This window comes from Chaetodon auriga, chromosome 5, assembly GCF_051107435.1.
Source record: "Chaetodon auriga isolate fChaAug3 chromosome 5, fChaAug3.hap1, whole genome shotgun sequence".
Lineage (NCBI taxonomy): Eukaryota > Metazoa > Chordata > Actinopteri > Chaetodontiformes > Chaetodontidae > Chaetodon > Chaetodon auriga.
In genome coordinates, this window is record NC_135078.1 from 23,172,138 (window position 1) to 23,199,236 (window position 27,099).

The window sequence follows — 27,099 nt, forward strand, 5'->3', positions numbered from 1 at the left end:
TAAAGTTGCTAAGCTGATCTAAACTACAGAGAGCTGAAGTCTTAACGTCCTGCTAGCTTCTTCTCTCAATCAGCATTTCTTTAATCAGTCTTTCTGAAAAAATGAACCATGCTCCTGGAGTTTAGTATCCATGGTTTTATGATTCGGCCTCCTCTTCAGCACTTGCTTTTTGAGAATTTCAGATTTAAACAAACTGATGCAGAATTAATTTGTCAGCATAGAAAAAGACTTTGTGCAGGAAGTCAGTCAGTGAAGGATCTTAAAAAGACAACACACTATGTGTTTGCTTTTGGCCCTTAGCCCTCTGTTAAGTTTCAGTTTGGGTCCCGCTGGTCAAGGGCTTCTGAGAAATGCTGTTTGTTAAAGGCACCTAAAAACAGAAATGTTGAGTAAAGAATGATAATAAATTGTTTTTAAAAACATACTGTTGAGACATATGGAGCGAACCACACTGCTTACTGTCGAGAAAAACTCTGTTCCAAGGCTCGATTGTTAGTTATTTTGGTTATTATGAAAGGAAATGGGATGTTGAATGAGGTTTTCATATTTCTGGAACAGAACCTGGAAGTTTTGGTTTCAGTTTGACTCTCTTTAGGATATATTTTGACATTTCGTTTGTTTGTATTGCCAAGAGTTATATGAGAAGATCAATACCAGTCTTATATAAGTCAGTTGAATATGAGCCAGGAGACTGTTAGCTTAGCTCAGCATAAAGCCTGGAAACAGCTAGCCTGGCTCTGTCCTAATGTTTTTACATTTTGGTTTGTGTACTTACTAAACAAAGGAGATGTTACCAGCTGAAACTGAGATGTATTTTTATCTTTGGACAGATCCAGGCTGGCTCTCTCCCTCTCTAGCTAACTCTATCATCTGCTGGAGTACAGTGAATTGTAATGGTAGAACGACCGCCATCAGTAGATAGAAAGGAACAGCCTCTGCAAACATTTCTCAGTTGCATCATGAAAATAAGGTTCAAGTCAATCACACACAGATTTTTAGCCACCAGTTTCACATTAGCTTCCAGATTTGGAAGCTTAAAGGAACAAATAGATTCATCTCAGACTTTTTTAATAACCCAAACACGCTCATGTCTAATTTTAGTATTTATCAATATAGACTGTGGCTACTTTTTCTTAATTATCTGATGACATGTTGACCAACCGACAACAACTTCATAATCACTCCAAACCATTTTAATGTTGGATATTCTATTACTGAAACACAGAACCACGAGATATTAAAAATCTGTCACTTCTTTTATCCTTTGCTCCTCCTGTAAACATGAGTGTGTTTACAGCCTCAATCAAAGGGACGCAGCCGGTTGGGAAATAAAGCAATAAGCTTTTATTAAAATCTTTGTTGATGGAGTGAACCACTATTTAAAGATACAGTCTGGATGTGTGTTCCTTCAGCTGAAATCAAATCATTTGGAAAGCATGTTGGTCTACCATGTTTTTCTAATACATGCCTCGTGATTATTGAATAAATTCTGCTAAATTCTGGTCTCAAACCTGATTGATGAGCAGTTATTAGGATTGAAGCTTGAACACTGGTTGTGATCCTCTGCAGTCACACAGATTAAAAAAAAAAAAAAATAGAAAATGCCTTCTCACAGATGCCTCTAAGGACATGGTGAGAGTATCTGGGGCAGAAAGATTTTAGCCAACCCTTTGTAAAAGCAGCCTAATTTCCCAGCAGTCTTTGCTCAGCAGCAGAAAACAGAGGCTGGTTATGAGACAGAACAATGAGACAATGTTAGGCAGGCATACACCACATTCCACTCACTGTCTGAAAAGGCTAAATTCACTAAATTGCCTCATTAAAAGTGTAAAAACACTTTAGACGGTGATTAAACTGACTATTGTGTTCCTGCTCTGCAGCCATAAACTTTCCAATTTGGTTTGTCTTGACTTGTCTTTGACTCTAAATATTGCAATAATTTATTGCAGCTTTACAGTAAGGCGGCGGTACTTCAGCTTGTGTTCTCTGGCTGTTAATATTCACAGCAGCTTCTTGTTTACGTCTTTAGAGTTCACTGGTTGTCCAGCTTCAGTAAATTGTGTATAGACGGGACAAGAAACACACTTCGTGGACGGTTCCTGTTAGCAAAACTCGATGAATTGTCTAATAAGACTAACTCCAAGTGGGGGACCTTCCTCTCCAACGTGGGTATTGTGTGTGTGTGTGTGTGTGTGTGTGTGTGTGTGTGTGTGTGTGTGTGTGTGTGTGTGTGCCTGCTTGCCTGTGCACACACATATGGGAAGGGCGTGCATGGCCACAGCTCTCAAAATAGGCTTCAGTCCGCCCCTCTCTAATTAGAGACATTTCAAAAACCCAGATTTTAATTTTAGACTAGTAGCTTTTGGACCACTTATGCACACACACACACACACACACACACACACACACACACACACACACACATTGAGTTAAACATACACACTTTCCGTATAAATAAATCTGATAGGTCACACACTTGTGCATCTAAATCGACGCGCGCACACACACACACACACACGGCCACAAACCACAAAGCCTTACTCCATGGCCCAGCCTGGTAACCCAAGCACAATGCAGTGTACTCTATAATAAGTGGTTGCGCATATCAAATGCAGGAGCTCACTCCCCATATCTAGCCTCAAGGCAGGAAAGTATGATAATAACGCTAAGTAATGCAAGATTCTCTACATGCTATAAATCATCCAATTCATTTATTTGTCGCTTTAACATCTATGACAAGAATCCGTTCCACCCCTTAATGTGGCTTCTCTCGGCCTGCTCTCCCCGTTTGATGACTGAATTACTCAATCAGGCTTCGCGAAATGATTTCATAAAAAAATATTTTGCATGCAATTACATGGATGCTCCTTTCCATGACAGGCGGTAAATGGGCCTTGTAGCTTGGCAGCGTTCCCTGGTGGCTGCTACAAGGCCTCTGGTGGGTCAGGCACAATGGGCACATTCACATCTTGACATGCATTTGCTGCTAAAGTGCCTGTTGTGCTGGAGGGCATTTAGTCTCTCTGTCGCGTTCAGTGCCGTGACTCTCTGAGGACGGGCTCAGGGTGCAAGGGGCTGCTGGGAACGCTAGCTTCGGTGGCTCTCCGTCCTTTCACGACGAAAGGGTTAAGCTATTTGAACGGACCCGGGTGCTGAATAGTCAGCGTGGTCTGGAGGCCTCTTATAAAGTACTTACTGTAACAAAGATGACACAGCCATCTCCCAGTCTGAGAGATCCCCCTGCTTATGCTCTCTTTCATTCCTCCTCTCTCAACCTTCCTCTTACTTGTCTCTGCAGAAGTGTCCATTAGCAAGAGAGAGACAGAGATGAGGGCTGGTTCAACTGATGCCGGTTTGAAGCCTGACATAAATACCGAGTCACACATGTGCGAACAGTCGCCGTAAATGTCACTGACTTGGATCATTTTATACCATAAAATGAATGATAAGAATTATGATTATGTCATGCACAGCCAGCACAGTAGCGAATCTATAATATACAATCCAAACATAATCAAACCATCTGCACCGTATTCATTATATGGGGCTGGGTGACACAGCCTGGCCAACACGAAATTTTTACAGTTTTATTTTTTTCCACAGCCCGCTTACACACATTTCCTGAAATGACAATTTACTTTCCCAAAACTATAAACACACAAAAAAAGCCACACTTAGTCTGGCCAAACCTCAGACATCGGAGACTAAATTAAACACTTTATTCAAAACATGTTATCTTCCATCTAAATTAAACTGCAGATTACTTCTTGCCTCTGGATGACATACAGGAGCTGCCAAATACAGAAACGCCACTGAAGTAAGTGCTGCTATCATGAGTCAGGACACTTGGCTTATTGGGACAGAACGATAAAATACTGGGCTTAATTCCATCATTGTCCCTGGCGTTTACACAGGCCACCAACTTTCATCAAGAAAAGAGACAGACATTTAATAGTAGTGGATTAGAAAAGCTGGAGAAGCAGAAAAGACATGAAAATAAACACGCCATAACAGCCTGTGTTTTTAATTTTCAGCTTTTTTCTGTCCTCGCTTGGGAAGCTGTCCCACATTAAACATCAACAGTAATGATAACCAGGAACATTAACGACAATGAATACTGAAAAATGGTTAAACAATGCTCATTATAATAGTAACCTTATTTGTATAGCAGAGTTTGCCTCTGTGTCATCTCTGCCGGCTTTCAATAATTTAATGTGTCACAACAAGAGAAACACAGGTGGAAATAATAAAATCAATGCTGGCTGAATTCCTTTTAGCTGCTTCAGTTTCAGGAGCCTGATATTATGCACAGTGTCACACTGTCGAGGTTTACTTGAATGGAGCCATCGTTAATGTTAGTAACATGCAATTAATGAACCCTGATTTGTTGAAAGTCTCTCTTTAGTGCTTGCGAAAACCTGTGCATGCCCCATATTTACCAGCACATTTATGTACCAGTGACACACACACTCACACACACACACACACACACACACACACACACATCCTGTGACATGTCATGACTGAGAATTCTCAGCCACTAATGAAGGTCCACACCAATTACTGCTGCAGGTTTGTCACTGCAGGAGCCCCAACCAAGCAAGCAGTTATGTGTTTGTGTGTGTGTGTGTGTGTGTGTGTGTGTGTGTGTGTGTGTGTGTGTGTGTGTGTGTGTGTGTAAATGTACACATGTGGCAAAACTGTTAGAATCCTGTCTCGTACAGTTAATCTCTTATCTCAACATGAATACATTTCATATTCCAGGATACACTGATTTGTTCATTTCAGAGCTGGTTTACCTGCAGACCGGTCAAATATATCACAATATCAAATGGCAATTATTTGTTTAGCCTGCTGAGAGAGTGAATATATCATCCTGAGACTGAGAACTTACCTGTCATCACCTGAAATGCCCTAATGAAGCAAATCATTAAATCTGTGGTGCAGCAATTTGAAAAATTTCCTTATTTGTTTCCGTGCTGGGAGAGAAGATTGATGCATCTCTCAAATATAAATCTGAGGCTACAGCTAGCACCCAGTTAGCGTAGCTTTGCATGTTGTACCTCCATTTATTTAATCTGTACAAAAATGAATGTGTAAAATCAGTTTGTGGTTTTATGATAGATTATATTTGATACATACTTTGTGTTTTTATTCTTATCTGGCTCTCGGCAAAAAGTGAATAAGCTCATTTTACCAAAATGTCAAACTACCGCTTTAACACTTTTTAAAGATGTCATCAGTTTTTGCACGTATCAGGTAACACAGGTACGATCATGTCATCCCTTCTCACTGACTCTTTGATTGACTTCTATGAGGTAAAACTGCAGTATGACGTAGTTTTGTTTTTTTTTTTTTTGATCTGCAGCAGTAGACCGGGCGTTCGGATGGATTCTGCAGCTTCGGAAAACCTTGTAACAGCTAAATTAAGTAATACGTGTTTCTAATCCTTCGGTTTTTCATCTTTTGATCCAACCACAACATTTTGTTGATCCACTACGTCTGTCCTCATTACTGCGAGTGCAATGTGTGTGATGGGTATATGAAGAGAAATGTTGCCATGTCCACTTAGTTCTCCTCTGCGGCCTGCCAATATACTCCAAATGCAACTCTGGCAAGCAGAAGCCGCTCAAATGGAAAGCGAAGAGGGAAAATGCAGTAAAAGAAACACTGCTGGTTTTGTATAGAATGTTCACAGCTGTAACATACACAGTTAAAGTGCTCACAAAAAGCTGGGCTGTTAGTGCAAAAGTGGATAATCGTATTGCTCTCAGCAGAATTTAATTACCTCTAAGGAAAATTCCCTCAAGACGAAATTATTATTTTTTATTTATATGAACTTAAGTACTGCTGTGACACAGACCAGCCTGTGCATCAAGTCAGCATGCTAATTAAAGCGGGCTTAATTCAATAATGACGCTCTGAGACTCATTGAAAATCACTCTCATTATCTGGCTCCCATTGGTCTCTGAATTAGGACTGGATTTATGGCACGTTACCAACCTCTTTCAAGGGTTCTTGTCTTTCACCTCGCCTGTGGTCCTCGAGGGTAAGAGACCTATCCAGAGTTAAATGATGTTTACACAGTGGCCCCGTCGCGTTGTTTTGACTCTCTTTATTATGTTGAACCTGCGTTGCTCTGTCTCTGCTGGCCTTGGAGCGCTCTGGGTGGGACAGGGCTCATCAGAACTCACATCTTCATGCTGTTTCATCAGTTACCGTTATGCAGCCTCACTGCAGCGGCTCCAGGTTTGTCGCTGGTGAAATGCTTCGTATTCGCTCTTATTCTGAGACTGTAAAGAGTAATACATAGGTAATGAGAGCAGGCAGCTTAGCCTGCAGATGAATTCTTATTAAATATAAATCCCTCCTTAAGACTCTTATTGTGTTTGTGGTTTGCAGCAGAGGCCTGCAGCTACACAGAGCTCAGTGTCCAGGATGCTTAAATATTTAGAAGGCAACAGGGGCCAGCTGGAATCAGCGCTTTTTACTCAATTGCATCTCATTCCCACTCGGGACTAAATGCCAAACCAGGATGGAGCATTTCCTGTATATAATTCCCACTTAAAAAACAAAATGTGTCTAATACGGAGACAGTATGAAGGGTGCAAAGATACTGACACCAAAGCTTCAGCGGTAAACAACTGCAAACAGGACTTCTGACAGGGTCAGGTTTATAGCTGTATACCTGTGGTTAGGACAGGAGAGGATGTGTTTCCCCTCGCTGTCCCTCTGCACCACGTTGCGACGTGCAAAGCTGAGAGGACTCTGATCAGCTGCTCCCTGCGTTGGTGCCGTACACCACACAGCAGGCCTTCCCAGCTCCACCACAGAGATGATTCCTCATTGAAATGATTGGTTGACAATGACCCCAAAACCAAAAGCAGCTGGAGGAAACATGCTGCCTTTGACAGACAGATCCAGTTTAAAGGACACACAGGTACACACACATACACATCAGGCCTTCCCCCAGACCAGAGGCAGTATGTTACAGTGAGACTGCCTTCCAGTTAGAAGCCGGGGGGGCGGAAGTAAATCAGTGAGCAAATACGATTTGCGACATGCTGTCATGCCCCTGTGTGGCTCTCAAAGGCTTTGTGGCTTTAGGAAGCAAATTGAGCAAACCAACAAAGTGAGTGGCACGGTGCAGGGAGGAGCTGCTGCGGTTTACTAGACAAGACTCTTTGTATTGGTCTTTACTTTTTCACACTCTGTCACGCACCAGGGAAACCCTGAGCTAACACTGAGCTGTGGCACATGCAACTGAAACACCAAGCACACTAGTCGTAGTCATACTTTTCATTTTGTAAATGATGACTTGAAATGGCCACAAAAATGCTGAGTGCTTCTGTGAATCCACACTCTCCATACTTTGTTAAAATTTGCTTTGAGAGCGATATATTTGTTTGTATGTGGAGGATTTTTCATCCGTTAATAAGAGCACTTCAGATATTTGTCATGTTGAATGATTACTTTGTTCCATGGTTTGAATTGTTGGGGTAAAACATTACAATTGTACCCCAACATTTTGTAAAGATATACATTTTTCTGTTGTGACCCCTTCGCTGTACCTGATTATCTGTGTATTTTTAAGGTTTTTGATCTTTTACTGTCTCTCCTAAACATAATACATCTACAAGAGACCTGAATTTAGTCAGACTTGCACCAGAGAGCTCAATGCAATTAACCAAATTCCCGTAATTACGATCATGCAAATGCTTTTTAAATATTTGCTTATTTGAGCTATTTTGAGGATATGTTTGGGATCAGGTAATTAATTCTAAAATTGTTTGCACACTTTCCTTCAGCGGTGGATAATTTTCAGCCATAAAATGATGATTTTATAACAGGTTCAGGTTTGTCACCATTCAGCAACACTCAGAGGTTTTTACCTTGGTTTTACGTGAACGAAAAGATTCACATGTATTCATTCTCATTTCAAGGTCGTAGGAAATAGAAAACACTGCAGACCATGCAGAGAAGCGGTGGCATATACACGTGCTCTCCATGTCTGCTGTGGTTTTCCTGACCCTATTTAACCCCCCCACTATGAGTGCACCACACATAGAAGCTCTGGTGTCTGTGCTTCTGTTTGACCTGGCTCTTTTCATATGACCTCCTGCTTTTTGATCTCCATGTAAATGAATTAGATGAAATGGGTGGATGGGATTCTGGAGCCTGACATGTGGCCCTGTTTTTTTCTTACATAGATTAGATGGATTCAATTAGCCCGTCTGATTTCTCAGAGGCCTTTGTGGTCTGAAAGGGTTAAGTGAATGAGAGATAGTCTGGACTGAGTTATCGCAGTCGTGCCATGTAGCATGCAGCTTCTTGCCCTTGATTAACTCAATCTGCCATCTGATCTGTCACTTACGCCACTCGTGTACAGTTAAGGCATCAAAACTGAGCAGATGTTAGACCTCCGAGTAGCGTGGACCTCTACGATTAAGATGCTACTCATCTTCTTTGCTTGTAAAGCTCTGTTAACCTCTGTATACTCCAGTGATGAAGCGACACACTCGTATATGTCACCTGCCTCCGGACACTGCTCCATCTGTCTGTTGGCTGCCCAGGAAGTGCTCTCTCTGCAACCCCTGACCTCTGGAACCGGGTTCTGAATAAACAGCTAATTGGCTGGGTTTCCTGTTTAGCCTGATGGGAACGCTGACTATTTCTGTCTGTTTACAGAGTTCTGCCTCTCTCTCTTTCTCAGAGTTGTACTCTCTGTATTGTTTATGAAAGAACAATGTCCTTCACTACAACTGTGCTCCAAACATCAGGCTTTGGGGATTATACAGTAGTGACCAGCCTCTGCAACTCCCCTGCGTTCCTGGAAATCTTTTGTTGTCTGTGGGAGGGTTTCAGTTAGCTCATTTTGTGGCCTCTGTTTATTTGTGAAAGGCAGCTTTCAAGTCCTGGTGTACAGAGTAGCAACCTAATTGAAATAATGTGTCTTAACTTGAGACAAATGAGGGTTATTGTGATAGGATGCCACATGCGAATTTCATCTTTTTCCAAACATGCACGCATGCACACAACACACAAATAAACACATCTGCATAGGCTTTAAGAAGGAAGCGTTGCAAATCATATTATAATTTTTTGTTCCCATAGAAGCAGCATTGATATCAACGCACTAAAGATTTCTGCACACCTGCACATTCAAGTACACCAAAACCAAATATGTGCCCTGCCCTGCCGCAGGTTTTCTGCAGAGTCAGCTTAGTCAAAAAGGAACTATTTGTATCTAAACTGCCTGTGTTGAATTAAATGGCTTGCTTCTTTGCCAGATGTGACTTTCTCCTCTCCTATCTGTATTGAATTATTCAGGCAGTTCCGGATCTTCTGTAGCTTTCATCTCGGGCCTGCATCCAGTTAGAGGAGAGATACTGTGCCCAAAGTCAAGTGAGAGTCCTTAAGGTTCAGGAGTCAGAGGTTCAAATACAGGCTGCACAAAAGGAGGAGCGACTCTGCTCTCATCTAACATCCTCTCTGAAAATGTCTTGACATAATAATTTTGACTGATTTCAACAATTCAGTGTGGAATTGTGAACATGACATATTTTTGTTTTTTCCCCCCCTCAAAGCTAGAAATAAAACTCAGATCTGGGATTTGGAATGATTTCAATTTCTGAGGCTCCAGCTTTGAATGTGGTTTCTGTGATAGTAATTCTACTGATATACCACATTTTCACAACAAAACCTGAAATAAAGATAATTTTGGTTTAGATGTCAAGTAAAACAGACAGAGAGGCCTCAGTTTCAGGATTATAGTGATTATCAGTGGAGCAGCCCTCATCCCTCGATTGCAGCTCAGTTTGGAAATACATGTCTCTGGTGTTCTTTCTGGTAGATAATTGTAGGAAGATATTGACTGAGGTGTCTGGACCAGAAGATGATTTACTTTCCATGTTGGCTTTTTGTTTGCTCTTTGAATGGACAGCCTCTGACTTCGAATCATCCTCATACTGTGGATGTCAGTAAAGCAACTAAAGTGAAGAAGTGAGTTAGGTCAGTTTGTCCCTGTGTACCAAGGCTGGATGATTAAATCTGGTCATTAAGTGAGTTGGAAGGTGCAGAGCTGAAGGCAGTGTTTTTATTGATGTGGCAGGAAGCAGGGGGGCTGACTGCTGCTGCTGAATCTGTAAATCTCTCAGACTGTTCACAGTCCGCTCCCACTTTTAAAGGCGCTCACACAGCTCGGCTCTCTCGATTAAGAACACACTTAATGTCGCAAACAGCCCATTAAGCACTATGTGGTAGGGGCGAAGATGATGTGAAACTGAAGGGCGTGTTAATGATGGCGGGCTGTCGCCGGAGCCAGGCCCCTGCTGTACCCTGAGCTCCTGCTGAGGGGACGTGGGTAGCTGCAATAGCGAAGGGGTTCTTGGTCTTGGTTGAATGTTGAAAAAGCCAACATTCACTTGAGGCTCGAGACAGGATGCACTGGCTTTTTCAATATAAGCAAAACCACAATCTTTCCCTCACATTTCCCAAGTGCCTTAGTGGCCTAAACTTAACAACACATGGGATGCACAAAGCAAACCCCAGACTCTACGTTTTGTGCTGTGGAGGCTCAAATGTCCACCTTCAACCTCCTCCTTTAAAATCCTGTGTGCTGTAAGAGCCTCTCGCTTCCTGAATTTGAAACAAACATTGCCAATGAACGTAATCCAGGCAAGTACTTGGCAAATTGTATACAGTTTGGACATATTTTGCAGGAGACTGGGTTGGAACAACTGTCCACAAGGCTTCAAACACAGGGATGGATGCTATTTTCTCAACATGTACCCAATAAGAAATGTCACCATTTTTCCAGTGAGGTTTGGGGAGCAGAGATTGTTGAAGAGTAACGTAATGCCAGACTGAAAAGCAGTGTGTTGCTCCCGCACACCTTACATCACTGCAGCAAGGAGAGAAAAGACAAGAGTTTTCGCAGGGTTAGGTGCAGGAATTGTCAGCCCTGTGCCCACCATTCTTATAGCTTCCTCCTGGCTGCGTGCTGCGGTCTGGCACCTGGTCACTATCTTTTTATAAAGTCCTGACTTCCCCTGCATGTTGTTATTGGTTGGGTACACACTAAGTGCCCATAGGTTGCAGCCCAGAAAAATCCCAACCACCAAAACAAGAAGCAAAATATGAAAGGAGGGCAGGGTCTCTACAGATAAATACACCACCACACACCCTGGGAGCTGTTGTACCAGTGCTTTCAGTCTTTGTGCTAAGCTAAACTGAACACTTGCTGGCTGTAGCTTCATATTTAGAGTTCAAAATGAGATTGGTATCAAGCTTCTCTAACTCTCTGCAGAAAAGAGAATAAGCGTATTTCCCCAAAAAGTCACACTACTCCTTTGCTCAAAGTTCTATCCTAACTGCCTTTTTCAGTGTCCTTCAGAGCAAAGTGATTACTGTAAATATCCATTTCCCATAATCTCCTGTCAGAGAAATCAATCTCAACCTCACTTCCAGTGTGTCCTGTGGCCCTCTGCCCTCTGGTCAGATAAGAGTCATATAAGCCAAATGATTTGCCAGTAGGGAAAGAGCTAATTAACAAGGCCTGTACCGTCGTTCGTTTGATGTGGAAAGACATCCTTTTGATGTAAAAATGTATGCGAAATGATTATCAAGATTACAGCTTCCCTCCTAATCTTGATGTCCTATTCTGTCTTTAGCATTAATTGGAAACATCTTAAGCTAATGTCTCTAGTCAGACTGGTCTGGTGTGTCTGCAGCACCGAGTGGACGTTTCACATGGCTCTCATCCTCCTCTAGTGACCCCTTCACTGTGTGTTTGCTTAAACCTGAACTCTCCCTTGGCAGTGAAGCTGATGTCCAAGATAGTAATTTAGCATATTTGAGTTTAATATCATAAGATATGCTCCAGTTTAATATCTAATATTTCTAACAATACTGTGGCGTTTCTTTTTTTTTTTTTTTTAATTTTTTTACAGGATACTGAGCCACAACAAAATCCGAGTTCTGAGAAATGGATCCTTCCTTGGACTTTATGCTTTGGAGAAACTGTGAGTAGCCAACTGTTTATCTAAGAATAGTTCACTTCTGCAGAATCTATAATGTCATGTTTATTGTTTACATAAGATACAGCTTATGCGTCCATGCATGAGCTGTTGCTTTAGCTTGCTTCAGGGCCTTTGTAGAGAAATACAGACAGTATCAGTGAGATCTGAGTAGCTCTGTGCGCTTCTATCCAATCATGGGCTTCTGTCCAGCAGGGAGGATGATAGACTCAAACTGGCTATCACAGAGTTTAGTTATGTTGAAAAGTTCACATAATTACACTTCAGTTCTTCATTATCAGGTAAGCCCCACTCCACAGGACAAGATAAGGGAGATCTCTGGGAGGAGGTATGTGTTGGCAGGTTTGCCTGCGGTTCACAGACAGTCTAGCCCTCCTTAGTAGCATTGTAATCTGTCTGAATGGGGTGTGAGACGGATGATGGACAGGATAATTCAGGGGAAAAATAAATTAATGTCAACATAAATTAATGTCACATCTGGTGACAACAGGAAAGGAACCAAAGTCAGAACTGGGGCCTAGTAGCGTTTTGCTTTGACACTCCTTTTTAGCCATGCTGGCAGCATAGCTGTATCCAACTGTCTATTGGTTTCCCAGATTTTTCCCATATTTCAAGGCCATCTCCCAGCGTCCTCCTGTTTTTTTGTGTCCCGGGAAACTCCCATAATTTGCATGGTCCTCAACCTTTATCATGAGTAATGGCCATAAACGTTAAATAAAACATAAAATGTTGTGTTTTTTGTCCAGCAAGTTATCAGATCATCTGTGAAACATAATCTACACACACAACCCACACACGATGCTACATTGAATTTCAACCAATGTGTCACCACAACCTGGCAACCCACAACCCAATTCAAGGAGCATGTGCAAACGTGATCGCTAACTTTTCATCTCGCACAATAATCAGGTTAGAATTTCAGTTTGTCCAGTTCTTTGATTTGTTGCTAATCAGCAAAGGTTAGCGTGCTAAGATGATAAACATGCTTAGCATCAGCATGTTAGCATTGGCTTTGCATCAGCGTGTTTGCATGCCAGTATTATAGGAGAGTCCAAACAAAGACTCAGACTACAGTAGCCTAGTGCCATTTTAGTGCCATTTGACGTGTTAGATTCAATCACCAGGAGATGAGACCGCTGACAGCGTGCAGGTTGAAGATACAGTATGTGTGATATGTGTTTACATTCATCATAGTCAAGCTTTGGCGTTAGCAGCTACAGGCTACCAGAGCTTGGATTCTGTTATCCAGCATGTGTTTCCCACCAGAAGGTGTGCTGTTTTACAGAGCATCCCAGTAAAGCTTTATAGCGTCCTGGTAGCTAACTGCACACATGGAGCCGCTTCAGTCTGGATACTGTAGTCTGGCAGACGCACTTATTTTGCTGGAGGGCGGGTGGGTATGTTGGGGTGGGTTATTAGTTCCATATGCCACTCAGAGCTGCCACCCATGAAGCGTCTCGAAAACGTCAAAAGAAAGAAAAATATGGTAATTTGCTGGAGTTGTTAGCTTGTTAGTATCTACCTGCTGGAGCTCACACCAGACATGCCAGTCGAGAACAAAAGCCACATTTGCCAAATTGCTGTTTTTGTGTCTGGCATGTGAACGCCATGGGTGAATACTTCCAAGGCCAAGTTCTCGGTTCTCACCTCAACTGTCTTGCACCGATGACGCTGGTAAAGCTGTTGACAGGAAGACAGTAAACCAAAGTCCTGTGACTAATACTACTTGGGAGAAAAATTGATAGTAAAGCCAAAGCAGCTTTGTGGCTTGAAGTGTTTGATGTAAAATGAGCTGATGTTGCTTGTTTTTCTAAGTGCGGACAAGGTTCCCTGTAGCGCCGTAGAGTCGGTGGGTCGGGTAACCTGAGCTTACCCACTAACTGGGCCTTGTAGCTGGAGCAGTGATAAAACTAGCAGGGGGCAGCAGGGTGGAGCTTTCCAGGACGCTTGTAACTAAAAGACCTGGGAGAAAGACACAGAACAGGCAGTTAAAGTAACACACACACATACGTATGCTCCACAGAGGGAGATATGGGCGTCTGGTGTAAAGACAGGACATCACGTAAATCATCCAGGCCTCATTTCACTCCTCTGCCTCAACCTCTGCTGGCTCTCTGACACACAGCGGTGGAGGTCTGCTCACTCACTCTGACGTCTTCAACCTTTAATTGAGCGCTGCACAGCTTATAATTACATCTGAGCTCATGGTAAAATTGCTGTCTGATGTGAAAAATGCCACATTGAAATTCACTGTTGCAGTGATGGAAGGATTTGAAGGGATGAAAACAGAAGTGAGTTTACAGTGAAGGTCTGTACGGGAGTTTTCGTCTCTGTTCATGTTCATACTGTGAGTTTTGTTTTGTCTCTTCAGCCCGCCATCGCTCTTCAGGTCTTCTCATTGTTTCCAGTGTGTCGTCTACATGTGCTTGTCATTTGGAGCAGTAGTGAACAGTTACTCATATTATGTGGTCAGTGCTGTAATCAAAGGCCAGCCCACTAGGGCTGAGTAAACACACATCAGGGAATTACACTGCATCTCTTCCCCTACATGACAAGGATAAACACGGTCTGCTCCCTGACTGCACACACACACTCTCACTCTCGGCCCATCTCTGTTGTGACTCCAGTAACTGAGTGTGTTTCCTAGTATGGGCAGGCTCCATTCCTGTCCAGTCATTTCAAATGAGTCTGCTAACTCTCTTAGCACACTCACACCAACACACTCACACCTCTTGAGAGCTGAATGCAGTCTGATCTGCTGCTGTTAGTTGGAGAATACAGCTCCAGGGCAGGCTACCCTCCTACAGGCTTGGGCCAGACACTGCAGCAATCTACACAGTTAGCCTTTCATTGGGACAAACCTCCTCAAAGCCACTATTGCCTTCATAACCTGCCAAACCACCCAAGTGCAGAGGAGCAATTTAGCCTTGTTTGTTTTTGCCCTCTTACTGGACTACTGTGTTTTTGTAGCTCTTTTAAATAGGTTTGCCTTCCAACAGCTACATTTGGATCTTGGAATACCTCATTTTTTCCCAGCTTTTGGGATGAAACACCAGTTGAATCATACCTGGCTTCTGTGGCGGCGCTTGCCGTATGCAAAATAAGTCACATTCATGCACACCATCAAGCCTTCGATACTGTACTTGTGTACCTATTTGAGTACCTCCACCTCTGTGCACACCCTTTCTGATGAGAGCTGACGCTGGCAGTCCCACTAACGAGCCGGGACCTTTATGAGTTGCGGACAGATCCCAGCAGCCTGTCCTGCGCTGATTTGAGGCGAGGTAATGAGAATAATGAGCAATGAGGGCCGAGGCAGTCTGGCTCTTGTCCAACTGGGCCCCACTGCACCATGGGACACAGGACAGGCAGGGCACAAGGGGCCCTCATTACCAGGTCTGTTCACCCTACAGGGAGAGAGGGAGCATGGAGCAGAGAGGGAGAGCAGAGGGCAACGATGATGATGGATGAGGGAGCAGCAGGGCGCTTGCAGTGGACAGGTCTGAAAGGCAGGAGTGAGGCTTGTGGTTAGGACTGGTTAGAGGCTCAAGGTGTTGGCAGCATGATAGATTTTGTCAGCAAGAGAGTCTGAAATTATCCCAACAGTACCTGACATGACTGTACTTTTACATTTGTTGCACTACACATGCAACAGTATGCACAAGAAATATCATGCAAGATTCAAGAACTTCCTGTTGACTTATAATAACTTCATTCAAGAGCAGGAAATAAGGAGTTGCTTGTGATTTATGCCCGTAGAGCAACAAGAATTAAGGGAAGTTTGCACTGAAACCTGTGACCAATAAGTCACACAGTGCATAAGAATGTGCAGATGTTGGATGTGTTTAGGAAAATGTCTGCATGATAGAAAACATATACACTATTATCACATCAGGGTCAAGAATTGGCCCGGGCCAATTCATTAGGCTTGATAGTATCTGCTTTCCAAAAAGGGGAGACAGGCCACTCAGTCTTCGCTTGAGCCTCACTGGAACCGACCTTGAAATCGCCTCTGCCATTCTGAGCAGCTGGGGTTAGGAAGTAGTCCAACTTAAACAACTTTACCATCTGACACAGGGGAAGTGGAGCCGAGATGGCTAAAGATGGTATGGTGGCTGGAGAGAGAGGGAAAGAAGGGAGGGAGGGAATGAAGGAAAGCACACTCGCTGCAGTTTGGCTTATATAAATCTGAGGCTGTTTTTCTTCGTGGGAGATTAACATTATTTCCACACAGGCTAAGCAAATTACCTTAATGAGTGGGAACAAAGCAGAGGTGGGCAGCAGTATAGCATGTAAAAACAGTGGAGAATGTGCGGACATGGCAAGAAGCCTTTCTGTCTAGACCGGTCTGGGTAAGACAAGGTTCAGATTGTACCAGCCCACCACTCTGAAGAGACTAAGGCCAGCTGTGGAGGTTGCACATGGGAGCCTCTTTCCTCCCTCACAGAAAAATGCACATTTGTGTTGGTGTGTTTGGCCGCACACGCCATTGAGTGGCCCCCGGTTAGACAACAGTCACCTAATGAGAGTGCATGACATTAAGGGGTGGAGTGGGTGAGGAAGGGGTTAAGCGTGCTGGAGTGTGGAAACAGAAAGGGGGGTGCTGCTGGAGTTGATAGACTCCAGATGTGTCTTTCAGATAAACTGAAGGAACGGGGTGTGTTTGTATTGCAAGCCTAGCTCAGTCATGGCTCTGGGGGTTTATTGAAACAGCGAGTGAGCCCCCTCATAAGCCCATTACCAAATTGTACGCTTTATATGCCAGTAACTCTCTCGCGCACACTCATTCGGCAAACTTGATATGGTTTCAATGGCATTTTCCTGCAGAGGAACTTGAGCTTTCTCTGGACTTACTTCCCCCCACTTCCGTTTGTGTTCCTTTTCTGCTTTATTTTTGCATCTCCCCTCTCCCAGCTCGCTCGCTGTTCCTCCCCCTTCCCACTCTCTGCATGCTGTAGTCCACCTACTGGCTGAAAATCCACTCACGGACATGAGTCTCACTTTTCATTGATAATTTGAATGAAATGTGTTTGCTCCTGTTTCCTTTCCAGCATTGAAGAGTGTATTGTTTCTGTGCCTATTCATTTATCAGCTAACTTCAGATTGAATGACTCAATTTGACAGAATCAAACTGCAGCAATATTGTTTCATAAATATTAGTACGATCTGGAACAGGAAAAACAGAAAAACAATAGCATGGCATCACCTTTTCTCTCAACGTTTGACTTAACATGATCATTAATCTGACGGACAAATATTATGATCTACTGTGTGTCCCACTGAAACCATAAACTTTCATTGTTTCTGATTGCTGCGTATGCCAGTAGAGCTTGTGAAATTAACAGAGCTGCTCAAAACAGGCATGGCCCCCCTCCTCACTCCAAAAGCCAGAACTGAAGTCAATAACAGCCCATGATTCCAGAGTTTTCTTTGGCAGAATAATCTCCAGTTCCTCTTGCTGCAGACTATAGAAACATATAATCAACGTAGAAAATTTTACACTTCAAATAAAAGTGTATATCGCTATTTCTGTGCACCCTGCAGTTGGATCTGCAGTTTATGTTACTGCTTGATTTGTACATAGTACAGTAATGGCAGTGGATGATCAGGCGGTGATTGTCCAGGTTTGAAAGGAAATATCTAAGTATTTCTCCAATGGTTAGCCAAAAGACACTAAATTTTATGAATATAATAGAAAACGTCTGTTTGCTCCTGTAGCTTCATGGCTGCACCAAAGCAACTGGTTTCCAGATGAACGCAGACGACAAGCTGATTACGTACGTCCAATCTGAGAGGAACCAGAAAAAAATAAAGAAAATAATCTGGGGAAGGGGCAGCAAAGCAGGAAATTAGCAGAAAAACAAGAGCTCGGCAGATCCCGGCTTCCTGTTTTGGGGGGAAGGCAGGAGTACGTTTGGGGCCTGTGTTACAGAGCCCCCATTGTGAGCAAGTGTGTTGAGGAGTAGGGAGGTGGGGTCTGCGGGGCCATACACAGGGACGATTTTGCTCCGCGCTGAAACCCCTAACCCACCTGCCCCTCCCTACAGGGGAAAGCTAGCTAGTAAAAAAAGGAGAAAAGGAAACTGTAAAAATAAACGAGCTCTGGTTGGTGTGTCTAAGCGAGACACACCAACCAGACAGGAAATGACACGCGGCACAAAAATGGTCTCCGCTGACCTCTTTCAGGAACCAAACTGCCAGCCCCCCCCCTCCCCTTTTTTTCCAACATACCTTTAATCCATCCATAGACATCTAGTATTTGTTTCTTTCTTCAGGCAGTTGCTTGTATTGCTTTGCATCAAGAGAAAAAAACAATTATAGTATAGAAACTGGCCCTCTAATGTCATGTCTTTCCATTAAAAAATTCCAGGAACAGGAAATTCTTGATTCCAGTCTGGCGATAATGAGTGGCCATTCCCTGGCTTCAGTCATTTTCCCAGCTCCCTCCGGGGCCAGGGCCTAAACAATGTCAGTGGAGCACTCCAGTCCCTGCTGCTGCGCTCCTGATAATGGAGCACTCCACGTCTGGAGCGCTTTACAGACCATGTCTTCATTATTACCCTCTTGCTGCCCTACAAGCACGTCGCTCCTCTCCAGCCTGCATGGGGCCCAGGTGCTCATCCCATATACCCACAGAGAAATGACTCTTCAGAATGGCAGAGGACCAGCCCCATTGATCAGGAGGAGTTTGGGGGAAAAAAAGACATTCTTAATGGCAGCCGCTGGTGTTAGGCCCAGCGGCAGCAGACAATGGCCCCTTCTGGACTGGGAGTGAGCTCGAGTCTGTCACAGCCCAATCACACGGGCCACATGTGGCGAACGGGATAAAGCACTGCACTCCCAGGGTTACAAAGCATAATTCAAAGGGGATGACCATGGTCAAAACAATAATGTGTCACCACCAATCATGTAGCTTTTTGAAGAAACACATGCTGCTACTGAAGATAATGAAAAAGTAATAGCTACAAGTTGCAACTTCTAACCTTTTGAACCAGAATATTTTCATGCTCATCAAGCGTGAGGCTTTGAAGTTGTCTGCTATGATCCTCTTGCTCGGTGACAGCAGTTGTCATCAGTGTCAAGGCCACTGAGCTGTGAAGCTGTTGTCAGAGAGGGCGCTGCCTACTACAGAGGGCACACCGGCTAGTCATCGCCCCAGCATGAGGCCTGCTAGAGCTGTGGCTTTTATTGCACTGTAGGTTTGAAATGAAGCTGGAAATAAACCTGAGAGTGCAGCAGGAGAGTGGCTGCAGCAGAGATTTCATTTGAATTATGGTGGTGGACAGGAGGTGGCATTTGGGCTGCAGCAGGGCTAAGCGCTTGGCTGCCGCTTACGGTCCTGTTGACTCTGGTGACCTCCTCTACATTCCCCAGCTTGGTGATAAGAGAGTGTATCAGAAGTAGTGGACTGCTGACACTCAGAGCACACACAGCACCGTAAGCCTCTCAGGCCGGGTATAAAGGAAATGCAGATGTTTGAGGTGGGATTTCTGTTTAGTTGAAGTTTGTAACAGTGGGCAAAATGTTCATCTTAAGAAAGTTTGACATGCTCATAAGCTACATACTATCAGTGCAATGTGCCAGTGTGTGGCTCCCAGCGCCTGTTTCATTGGTATAAAATCTCCGTGGTTCAGTTCAGGTCATGCCTCATGTCTCCAGGCAAAGAAGAACAAGATATTCAATTCCAATATGAGACACTTGATATCTAGTAACCTAATCAGGTCAGGATTTGGTGTTTCCATGAGTTCTTGCTTACGTAGTGCTGCCTTCATCCCTTTGTAAATGCATGTTTGACTGCATATACATGGAGGTCAGTGTTACAATGCAAATGCATGGGTGTGAAAGGGACAGACAGGGAGGGAGAGACGGTCATCAGAGAGAGGAAACAGTGGGCAGTGCCTCGTCTTTCATCGCTGCACTAATGAGCCCCGGGACACACAGGCTGGAAACAGCAGTATTGTTCTCCTGGTCAACAAATCCTATACCGCTACTGGCACAAAAACACATGTACATTCAGAGCGGGGCACATGGGCACACATAGATTACCACATGCATTTTAAGGCCACACACACACATACACTGCAGATTGTCCTTCTGTGGCAAACACTCCTCTTTAATTGTGAGGTTTATAAAGCTCCAAGCTGATTTTTTGTGACTGCTCGGTCAGATTCATAGAGGTGGAAACGTCTCCACCTTTTTAAGAACTTGTTGCAAAGTGTTCCGTTTGACAAGCTGGCAAGCTCTCAAAGAGCTGGGCTGAGCTGTCCAAGGCTGTCTGCTCGGAGACAAACACAACAGACCTCAGTCTTTTCGTCCAAGACCAGATAGATTTGCTCCATCATTATAACCTGCCTCCCATCTGTAATCCAGATATGAGTGATGGTCGCTTGGACCAACAGCAAAACCCCTGATCTCTGACAGTATCCCAGCTATACCACACGATCTAATCCTTTACGGGAAGCCATTTTCTGAAACAATTTTCCTGCCCTACTTTGATGAAAATAACTCATCTCTTGGAAAGTGGACAAGACAATGGTTAAGAGATGCCTGAGGTTGCACATGGTGTGAGGCAGCGCAGTCAAGAGCGGCGATGACAGATAATCTTTGTGGAAAAAAGGACCAGAAAGTCCCCTGAGGTCTTGCCTACCACAGTGGCATCTTGGGCAGAAGTGAAATAGACAAAAATGCAGCCACAGTGGTGATGCATTTGAGCTCCTGAAAGGAAATCCTCCTCTGCAACCGGTCCGATGGGAGCAGACATTTTTCATGCTGTAGGAACATGGATCACATTCCAGCCACGTCCTGACGATAACCATCCGTCTCCTGACCTGCTTTAACCTCGCTATTCCCACCTGGCCAATAAAAAACTTGGACTCAAAGTCTAATGCAGGTTAGCTGATGGAGAGGGGCATTTGGCTGAATAGATGAGCACATGGGTGTGGGTACGGAATGGGAAGAGGGTGGAGAAAATGCAGCGGATAGTATGAAATTAGATCCTCAAAGGCAGTTAAAGGAACGGACATTTGCAAAGTTTATCATGGGAAGAGTCATTTTGTAACAAGCTGAAAACTCCTTGCTAGCAGTTTTAGGTTTCACTAATATTTTATTTGGTCAAATCTTGCTAGCCTCAAGCCCAGGTGGCTGATGGGATAAGATTTCCTATCTGTGTGCAGAAATTCCCGTCTGTGTCCCACTGGAGGAGCCAGTTTAGAAATGTGTCTCCACTCCCCTTCATTTTAATCTTGAAGAAGTCTTCTCTTGAAGTCTGTCTCAAAATAATAGTGGGAAATATGTTCATTCGCTTTCTTGCCAAGAGTTAGATGAGTTGATACCAATTTCATGTCTGTCCATCAAGAGTGAAGCTACAGCCAATTAGCTTAGCTTAGCATAAAGACTGAAAACTGGGGCAAACAGCGATCTCGGCTCTGCGCAAAGGTAGTAAAATCTGCTTTAAAGCTCAGTAAATTAACAAATTGCATTTCATGTTTTTAATTCTTCCAAAAAATAAAGTGTAAAAAAACAATCATTTTACAGGAGTTGTGCACCAGACTATTTCCTGGTTCTGAGCTGGAACTTCTTGGAGTATGCCAGCCAAGGAATAGTCCAGAACTAATCCACTGTTAATCAGCAGCTGTCATCTTTACACCTCGGTTTTTCTACCTGTTAGACACACGAGACATGCTAATCAATAAGCTTGAGGATTTTGTTAGCTTCGAACTGATCCAGGCTAGCAGTTTCCCCCTGTTTCCACTCTTTATACAAAGCCAAGCTGCTAGCTCCAGCTACAAATTACCTTATAAACAGGCATTTAATTCTCGGCAAGATATGTCAGCATCATCCCTGCATGTGCTTTCTGACTGACCTAACATTTTCTCTCTCCCCAGGGACCTCAAGCACAACTTAATCAGCACCATCATGCCCGGAGCCTTCCAAGGCCTGTCTGAGCTTCGGAAACTGTAAGTAGACATTAACATGATTCACATTCCATTCAGGTTCAGAGCAGCAAACATATTAACAGAAATTCTAAACACAGGCAGGGAAATTTTGAATTCAGCTGTTTGGTATGAGACAAGTGAAGGAGTTTTTTCTGATGTGTGCAGCATCCTTTGCCAAATTCACTGTTGTTGTGGGAAGGGACAAGCCCACACGTCCCCTCACATCTATCTTAAGTAGATTGTGTTTTGGCAGCTCGTGGCATGTGTTATATTGAGCTCCTGGTGTTAGTGTGACAATAAAGGCCTCGTTCATCAAGTCTCCGCCGAGCCTTGTGGGGGCCTTGCAGTGTCATCTCTGGTGCCCCGCCGCACCGCTGTGGAAACCTCAGGGCCTCCTCACACGTCATTGGATGTGACAGGGCGGCTGTTTGCAGCCACTCGCTGCTCACTCATTGTGTTTTTGGACACCGAGGTCTGGTTGCGGCGTGGGTCGGAGCTGGTCGCCTGCACTGCACCGCGTGACTCCCCTTCCCTCCTCCCCCTACTTGTGTTTTCCCTGCAAGGTCTGGGGCTTCTCAAAACAAACAGGGGGAGATAAACACATGCTCTGGACAGCTCTCCGCTGGGTAGTGTCAGAGGTGCAGCAGAGCAGATCCCTTTCTGGCTGTGGCTATACATCACACTCAGAGGTGGACGGTAGAACAGGGGCCCTGCTTTTACCCCAATGGTGATAAAGCTTTACTGGGCTCCCATGGAGTAGAGATAAGGGAAAGTGGCAGGGACTGTGGGCATGCTTATTTAGATGTTCGACTTTCTGCACCTCCAAGCTGTGGACAATATAAGAGGTAAAGAAAATTATCAGTATTTATTTTATTAGAAATGAGACCTGGAAAGAGGTCCTGCACAGTTTTACTTGTGCGCTCAGGTATGTAGGGTTTGATGCGATATCACAAGAACAACACTGAGTCAAGATATCACAATCTGTGACTGAGATGAGCCCTCTCGATTCACGCATTCCTTTGTCTTTTCAACCTTTTAGCGACCTGTCCAACAACCGCATTGGCTGCCTGACTGCAGACATGTTCCAGGGGTTGACCAATCTCACCAAACTGTAAGAGGCAGATAAACTGATTCCATGAAAATACTGCACTTTCCAAACTGTGGGGGAAGCCACCGAGCTGACTTGTTCATCTCTAACGTGTTTTCTGCTAGAAATCTCTCCGGCAACATCATATCAACGATGGACCCAGGAGTGTTTCAGGAGCTGCCGTCCCTCAAGCTAGTGTGAGTGTCAGAGACTGTCTCACACGATGCCCTTCCATGTCGGAATAAAACAACAAATATTGTAGACAGAGACGACATTTATTATTTCAGTTCATATTTATTTTGCTCCCACTGACAGAACTCAAATAAACAGTGTGGATTTATTTGGCATATATTTATTTAAATTTGGATATTTTCGTCTGTGTATTATTTTTGGATGAGAAGCAGATTTGAACTTATGCTACAATAAATCAGATGATAAGATGCTGCAGACTTCTTCTTTTTAAATAAATTCTTCTTGTAACTATGACATGAAAACGAGAGCACATCAGCCGAGTTTTAGCCAGACTTTTAGGATTGATTTTAAAGTTCTGTTACTTGTTTTCAAGGCTCTTAATGGTTTGGGATCGGCCTACGTTACCAAGTCTTTTTTGTTTGTAATCCTTCACAGCCTCTTAGATCATCTGCTGCCAGTTTTAAAATACAAACTGACACAAAGAAAGAAAGAAAGTCAGCCGATCAGCTTTTTTAATTAGGCACCAAAACAGTAGAACATTTTTAAATAACAACTGAAAATGTGTCTTTAACTGTCATTCTTCCTTTGTTTCACTATTATCCTGTGCATATTTCATTGTTCTTATGTTTTCCTTTGTTTTATTTCTGTCTTTAATGGCATATCTGCTCTTGCTGTTAGCTGCTTCTTTTATTTGTCATTTGATTGCTTTTTATCTTGCATATTTCTACTTGTTTTAATTTGCCTGTTTTTGTTTATTCTCTTGTGTCTTTGCTCTCTTGTAAAGCACTTGAGCTACACCCCCTGTGTGAAAGGTGCTATGGAAATAAAGTTTTTTTATGATTATTACTTATTATAATTGCAGATATTTCAAACATTTGCTTGTTTTATATGCAGTACTGGTAGTTCTTACATAAAACAGTGAAAGAGAAAACAATAAATCCTTAACATGTAACAGATATGAGGTTTTCTGTAAGTATTTTGTTTTCATGTATTGGTATGATATGTTGAGCCTATAATGAGAGACAACGCTGGCCTGAGCCATGAGGAGGGAAAAGTGAAAACTCTCTTATCTCCCATGATAAATCACCGTCTCTTCTCTCTTCAGGAACTTCAACTCAGACTACCTGTCATGTGACTGTGGGTTGCGTTGGGTCCCGGGCTTCATTCGCAGCAGTTCAGTCCGGTTGGGGGATGAAACCCTGTGTGCCTACCCCAGGAGCCTGAGGGGAAAGCCCCTGCGTGGACTAAGGGAAAGCCAGCTGAGCTGTGGTGAGAGCCTGGCTAGAATGAGACATATGAATGAGGCGGTTCACCGCTTTGTTGCAGAGAACATTGGCTTGTGGATGTCAGTGACAGTGCACTTATAACAGTGTTCAAGATCGTCCCAGTATTACTAAGAATTAGCAACCAAAAGGGTGGAAAGGGATCAACCCCAGCAGCTCAGCAGGGACATATTTCTGCAAGTATCAGTGAGCTGTGTTGACAACTAATCCTGTGGGTTGCATTTACGAATTGCCGCTGTCTGCATCCAATCTGCACTCGAACAGCAGACTCATAATAGCTTCTGTGGAAACATTTAGCTGAGGTTGAGTAATGAGAGAGCAGCAGAAATAATTCAGGGCAATGTGTAACGGTCACATCTGCGTCCTTTCCCACCATGTTGCTCAGATGGTCCTCTGGAGCTGCACACCCTGTCTCTGCTGCCGTCCCAGCGTCAGGTGGTCTTCAAAGGCGATCGGCTGCCCTTCCACTGCACTGCCGCCTTGGTAGACAAGATCACCACCTTGCACTGGCGTCACAATGGTCAGCTGGTGACCTCTGACCCAGAGATGGGTGTCCAGCTGGAGAACAACGTGCTGCATGACTGCACCTTCATCACCAGGTACAGAAACTTACTCTGTCGTCTGAAGATGCTGTCTGTTAATATATTTTATTCCAATTTTGAGTGAATAAACTTAAAGAAGAATGTTTAACTAGCTCAGACACACATTGCTGAATGTGGTTGTAATGTGTTATAATGAGCTGTCTCTTGCCTCTTTATCCAGTGAGCTTATTTTATTCAACGTACATGTGGAGGCCAGGGGAGAGTGGGAGTGTGTGGTTTCTACTGGGCGGGGCAATACGTCTCGCAGTGTTGAAATAGTGGTTCTGGAGAACAGTGCCTCCTTCTGTCCAGAGGACAAAGTTGTCAACAACCGTGGAGAGTTCAGGTTAGTTACAGTTACAGTGATGTTTATTGCATAATGTAGGATTCAGCATTGTCATTACTCTTCGTTTTTTATCCCCAGGTGGCCCAGAACTCTGGCAGGTATCACCTCACATCAGTACTGCCTGCAGCTGCGTTACCCCTCCCTGTCTGTGGAAGGAGGTATCGAGCAGAAAAAAGCCTCTCGATACTGTGACCGCTCTGGAAAGTGGCAGGAGGGCGACTATTCAGACTGTCACTACACCAATGGCATCACCCGTGTCCTGCATACCTTCATCTTGGTCAGTAGTGCTGTCAGAGCAAGCTTTAAGACAACGCACGGTTCCTGTTAACACTGTGTGGATTCACCTTCATGACGTCACGCTGTGTTCTGCTTTTGCTCTTGTTTTACAGAGGCCCATCAATGCCTCCAACGCCGTCACTGTGGCACACCAGGTGCGCACATACACCCTGGAGGCTGCAGGCTTCACTGACTCTGTGGATGTGTTGTATGTGGCACAAATGATGGAGAAGTTTATGGAATATGTCAAACAGCTGCGAGAGGTGAGAATTGTGTGTGTGTTTGATGCTTTCTTTGGACTGAACTACCCGTTCACTGTAAAACTTCTGTGTGTTTGTTCCAGTTGTCAGAGGTGTTGGTCGAGATGGGGAGTAACCTGATGCAGGTCGACGGCCAGATCCTCGCTCTGGCCCAGAGAGAGAAGAGAGCCTGCAGCTCCATCGTCTACTCTCTAGAGACGTTGGCCTGGCCTCAGCTACACAGTCATGCTCAGGACTTCTCCATGGTAGGCACTATTGACTTATGTTAGGAGTAGGTGTAAAATGTAAATAAAAACACAATGCAATCATTTACAAACAAACTATTTATCAACCACGGTTTGCAGAGTTTTGCTGAGTCCATGTTCACAAAGTGGTGAACCTCGCTGCATCCTCGCTTGTGAACGACTGAGCCTTTCCAGGATGCCCCTTTCATATCCAATCATGATACTATCACCTGTTACTAATCAACCTGTTTACCTGTGGAATGTTTCAAACAGGTGTTTTTGGAGCATTCCACATCTTTCCAAGTCTTTAGTTGCTCCTGTCCAGACTTGTTTGAAACGTGCTGTTGCATCAAATTCAGAATAAGCAGATATTTACCAAAATCAATGAAGCTGATGAGGTCAAATATTAAATAAACTGTCTTTATACTGTTTTCAGTTGTGTATATGTCAAAAAGGATGAGAAAATTATCACATTCTGTGATAATTTATGTTTATTCAACTTTTCTGGAATTTGTTTGCATATTTTTAGTTATCTTTTTATCCTTATTTTGCAGCCAAACAATGGTATTTCCAGAAAATGACAGCTTACCAGTATGAACAAATGATTCTATGGAAGCAATCTTTACCATTTACATTTTCTGATACTTACAGGTATCTAGGAACATTGTGATGGAGGCCCATTTAATTCGACCGGCCCACTTCACTGGCATTACCTGCACTGCGTATCAGCGTCGTGACGTCTCCATGGTCAGCCTGGGAATGGAAATGGCAGAATCCACTCATGAGCAGCAGCTTCGTTTCCGCTGCAGCACCGGCTCCCATAACACCTCCCTCAACAATTTTCCACTGAAGGTGAGGCATGAGCTCCCTCATGCGT

General features: G+C 43.8%; 1 protein-coding gene across 1 annotated transcript in view; it reads left to right on the forward strand.

Annotated features, from left to right (window-relative positions):
* Positions 1-27,099, forward strand: part of adgra2 (adhesion G protein-coupled receptor A2) — a 39,542-nt gene that overhangs the window by 6,605 nt on the left and 5,838 nt on the right. The window contains exons 2-12 of the mRNA XM_076731960.1: positions 11,952-12,023; positions 21,923-21,994; positions 23,013-23,084; positions 23,186-23,257; positions 24,358-24,521; positions 24,921-25,134; positions 25,298-25,462; positions 25,541-25,739; positions 25,852-26,001; positions 26,082-26,243; positions 26,874-27,074. Of these exons, the coding sequence (XP_076588075.1) occupies positions 11,952-12,023; positions 21,923-21,994; positions 23,013-23,084; positions 23,186-23,257; positions 24,358-24,521; positions 24,921-25,134; positions 25,298-25,462; positions 25,541-25,739; positions 25,852-26,001; positions 26,082-26,243; positions 26,874-27,074 (1,543 nt within the window). The remainder of the gene's footprint in view (positions 1-11,951; positions 12,024-21,922; positions 21,995-23,012; positions 23,085-23,185; positions 23,258-24,357; positions 24,522-24,920; positions 25,135-25,297; positions 25,463-25,540; positions 25,740-25,851; positions 26,002-26,081; positions 26,244-26,873; positions 27,075-27,099) is intronic.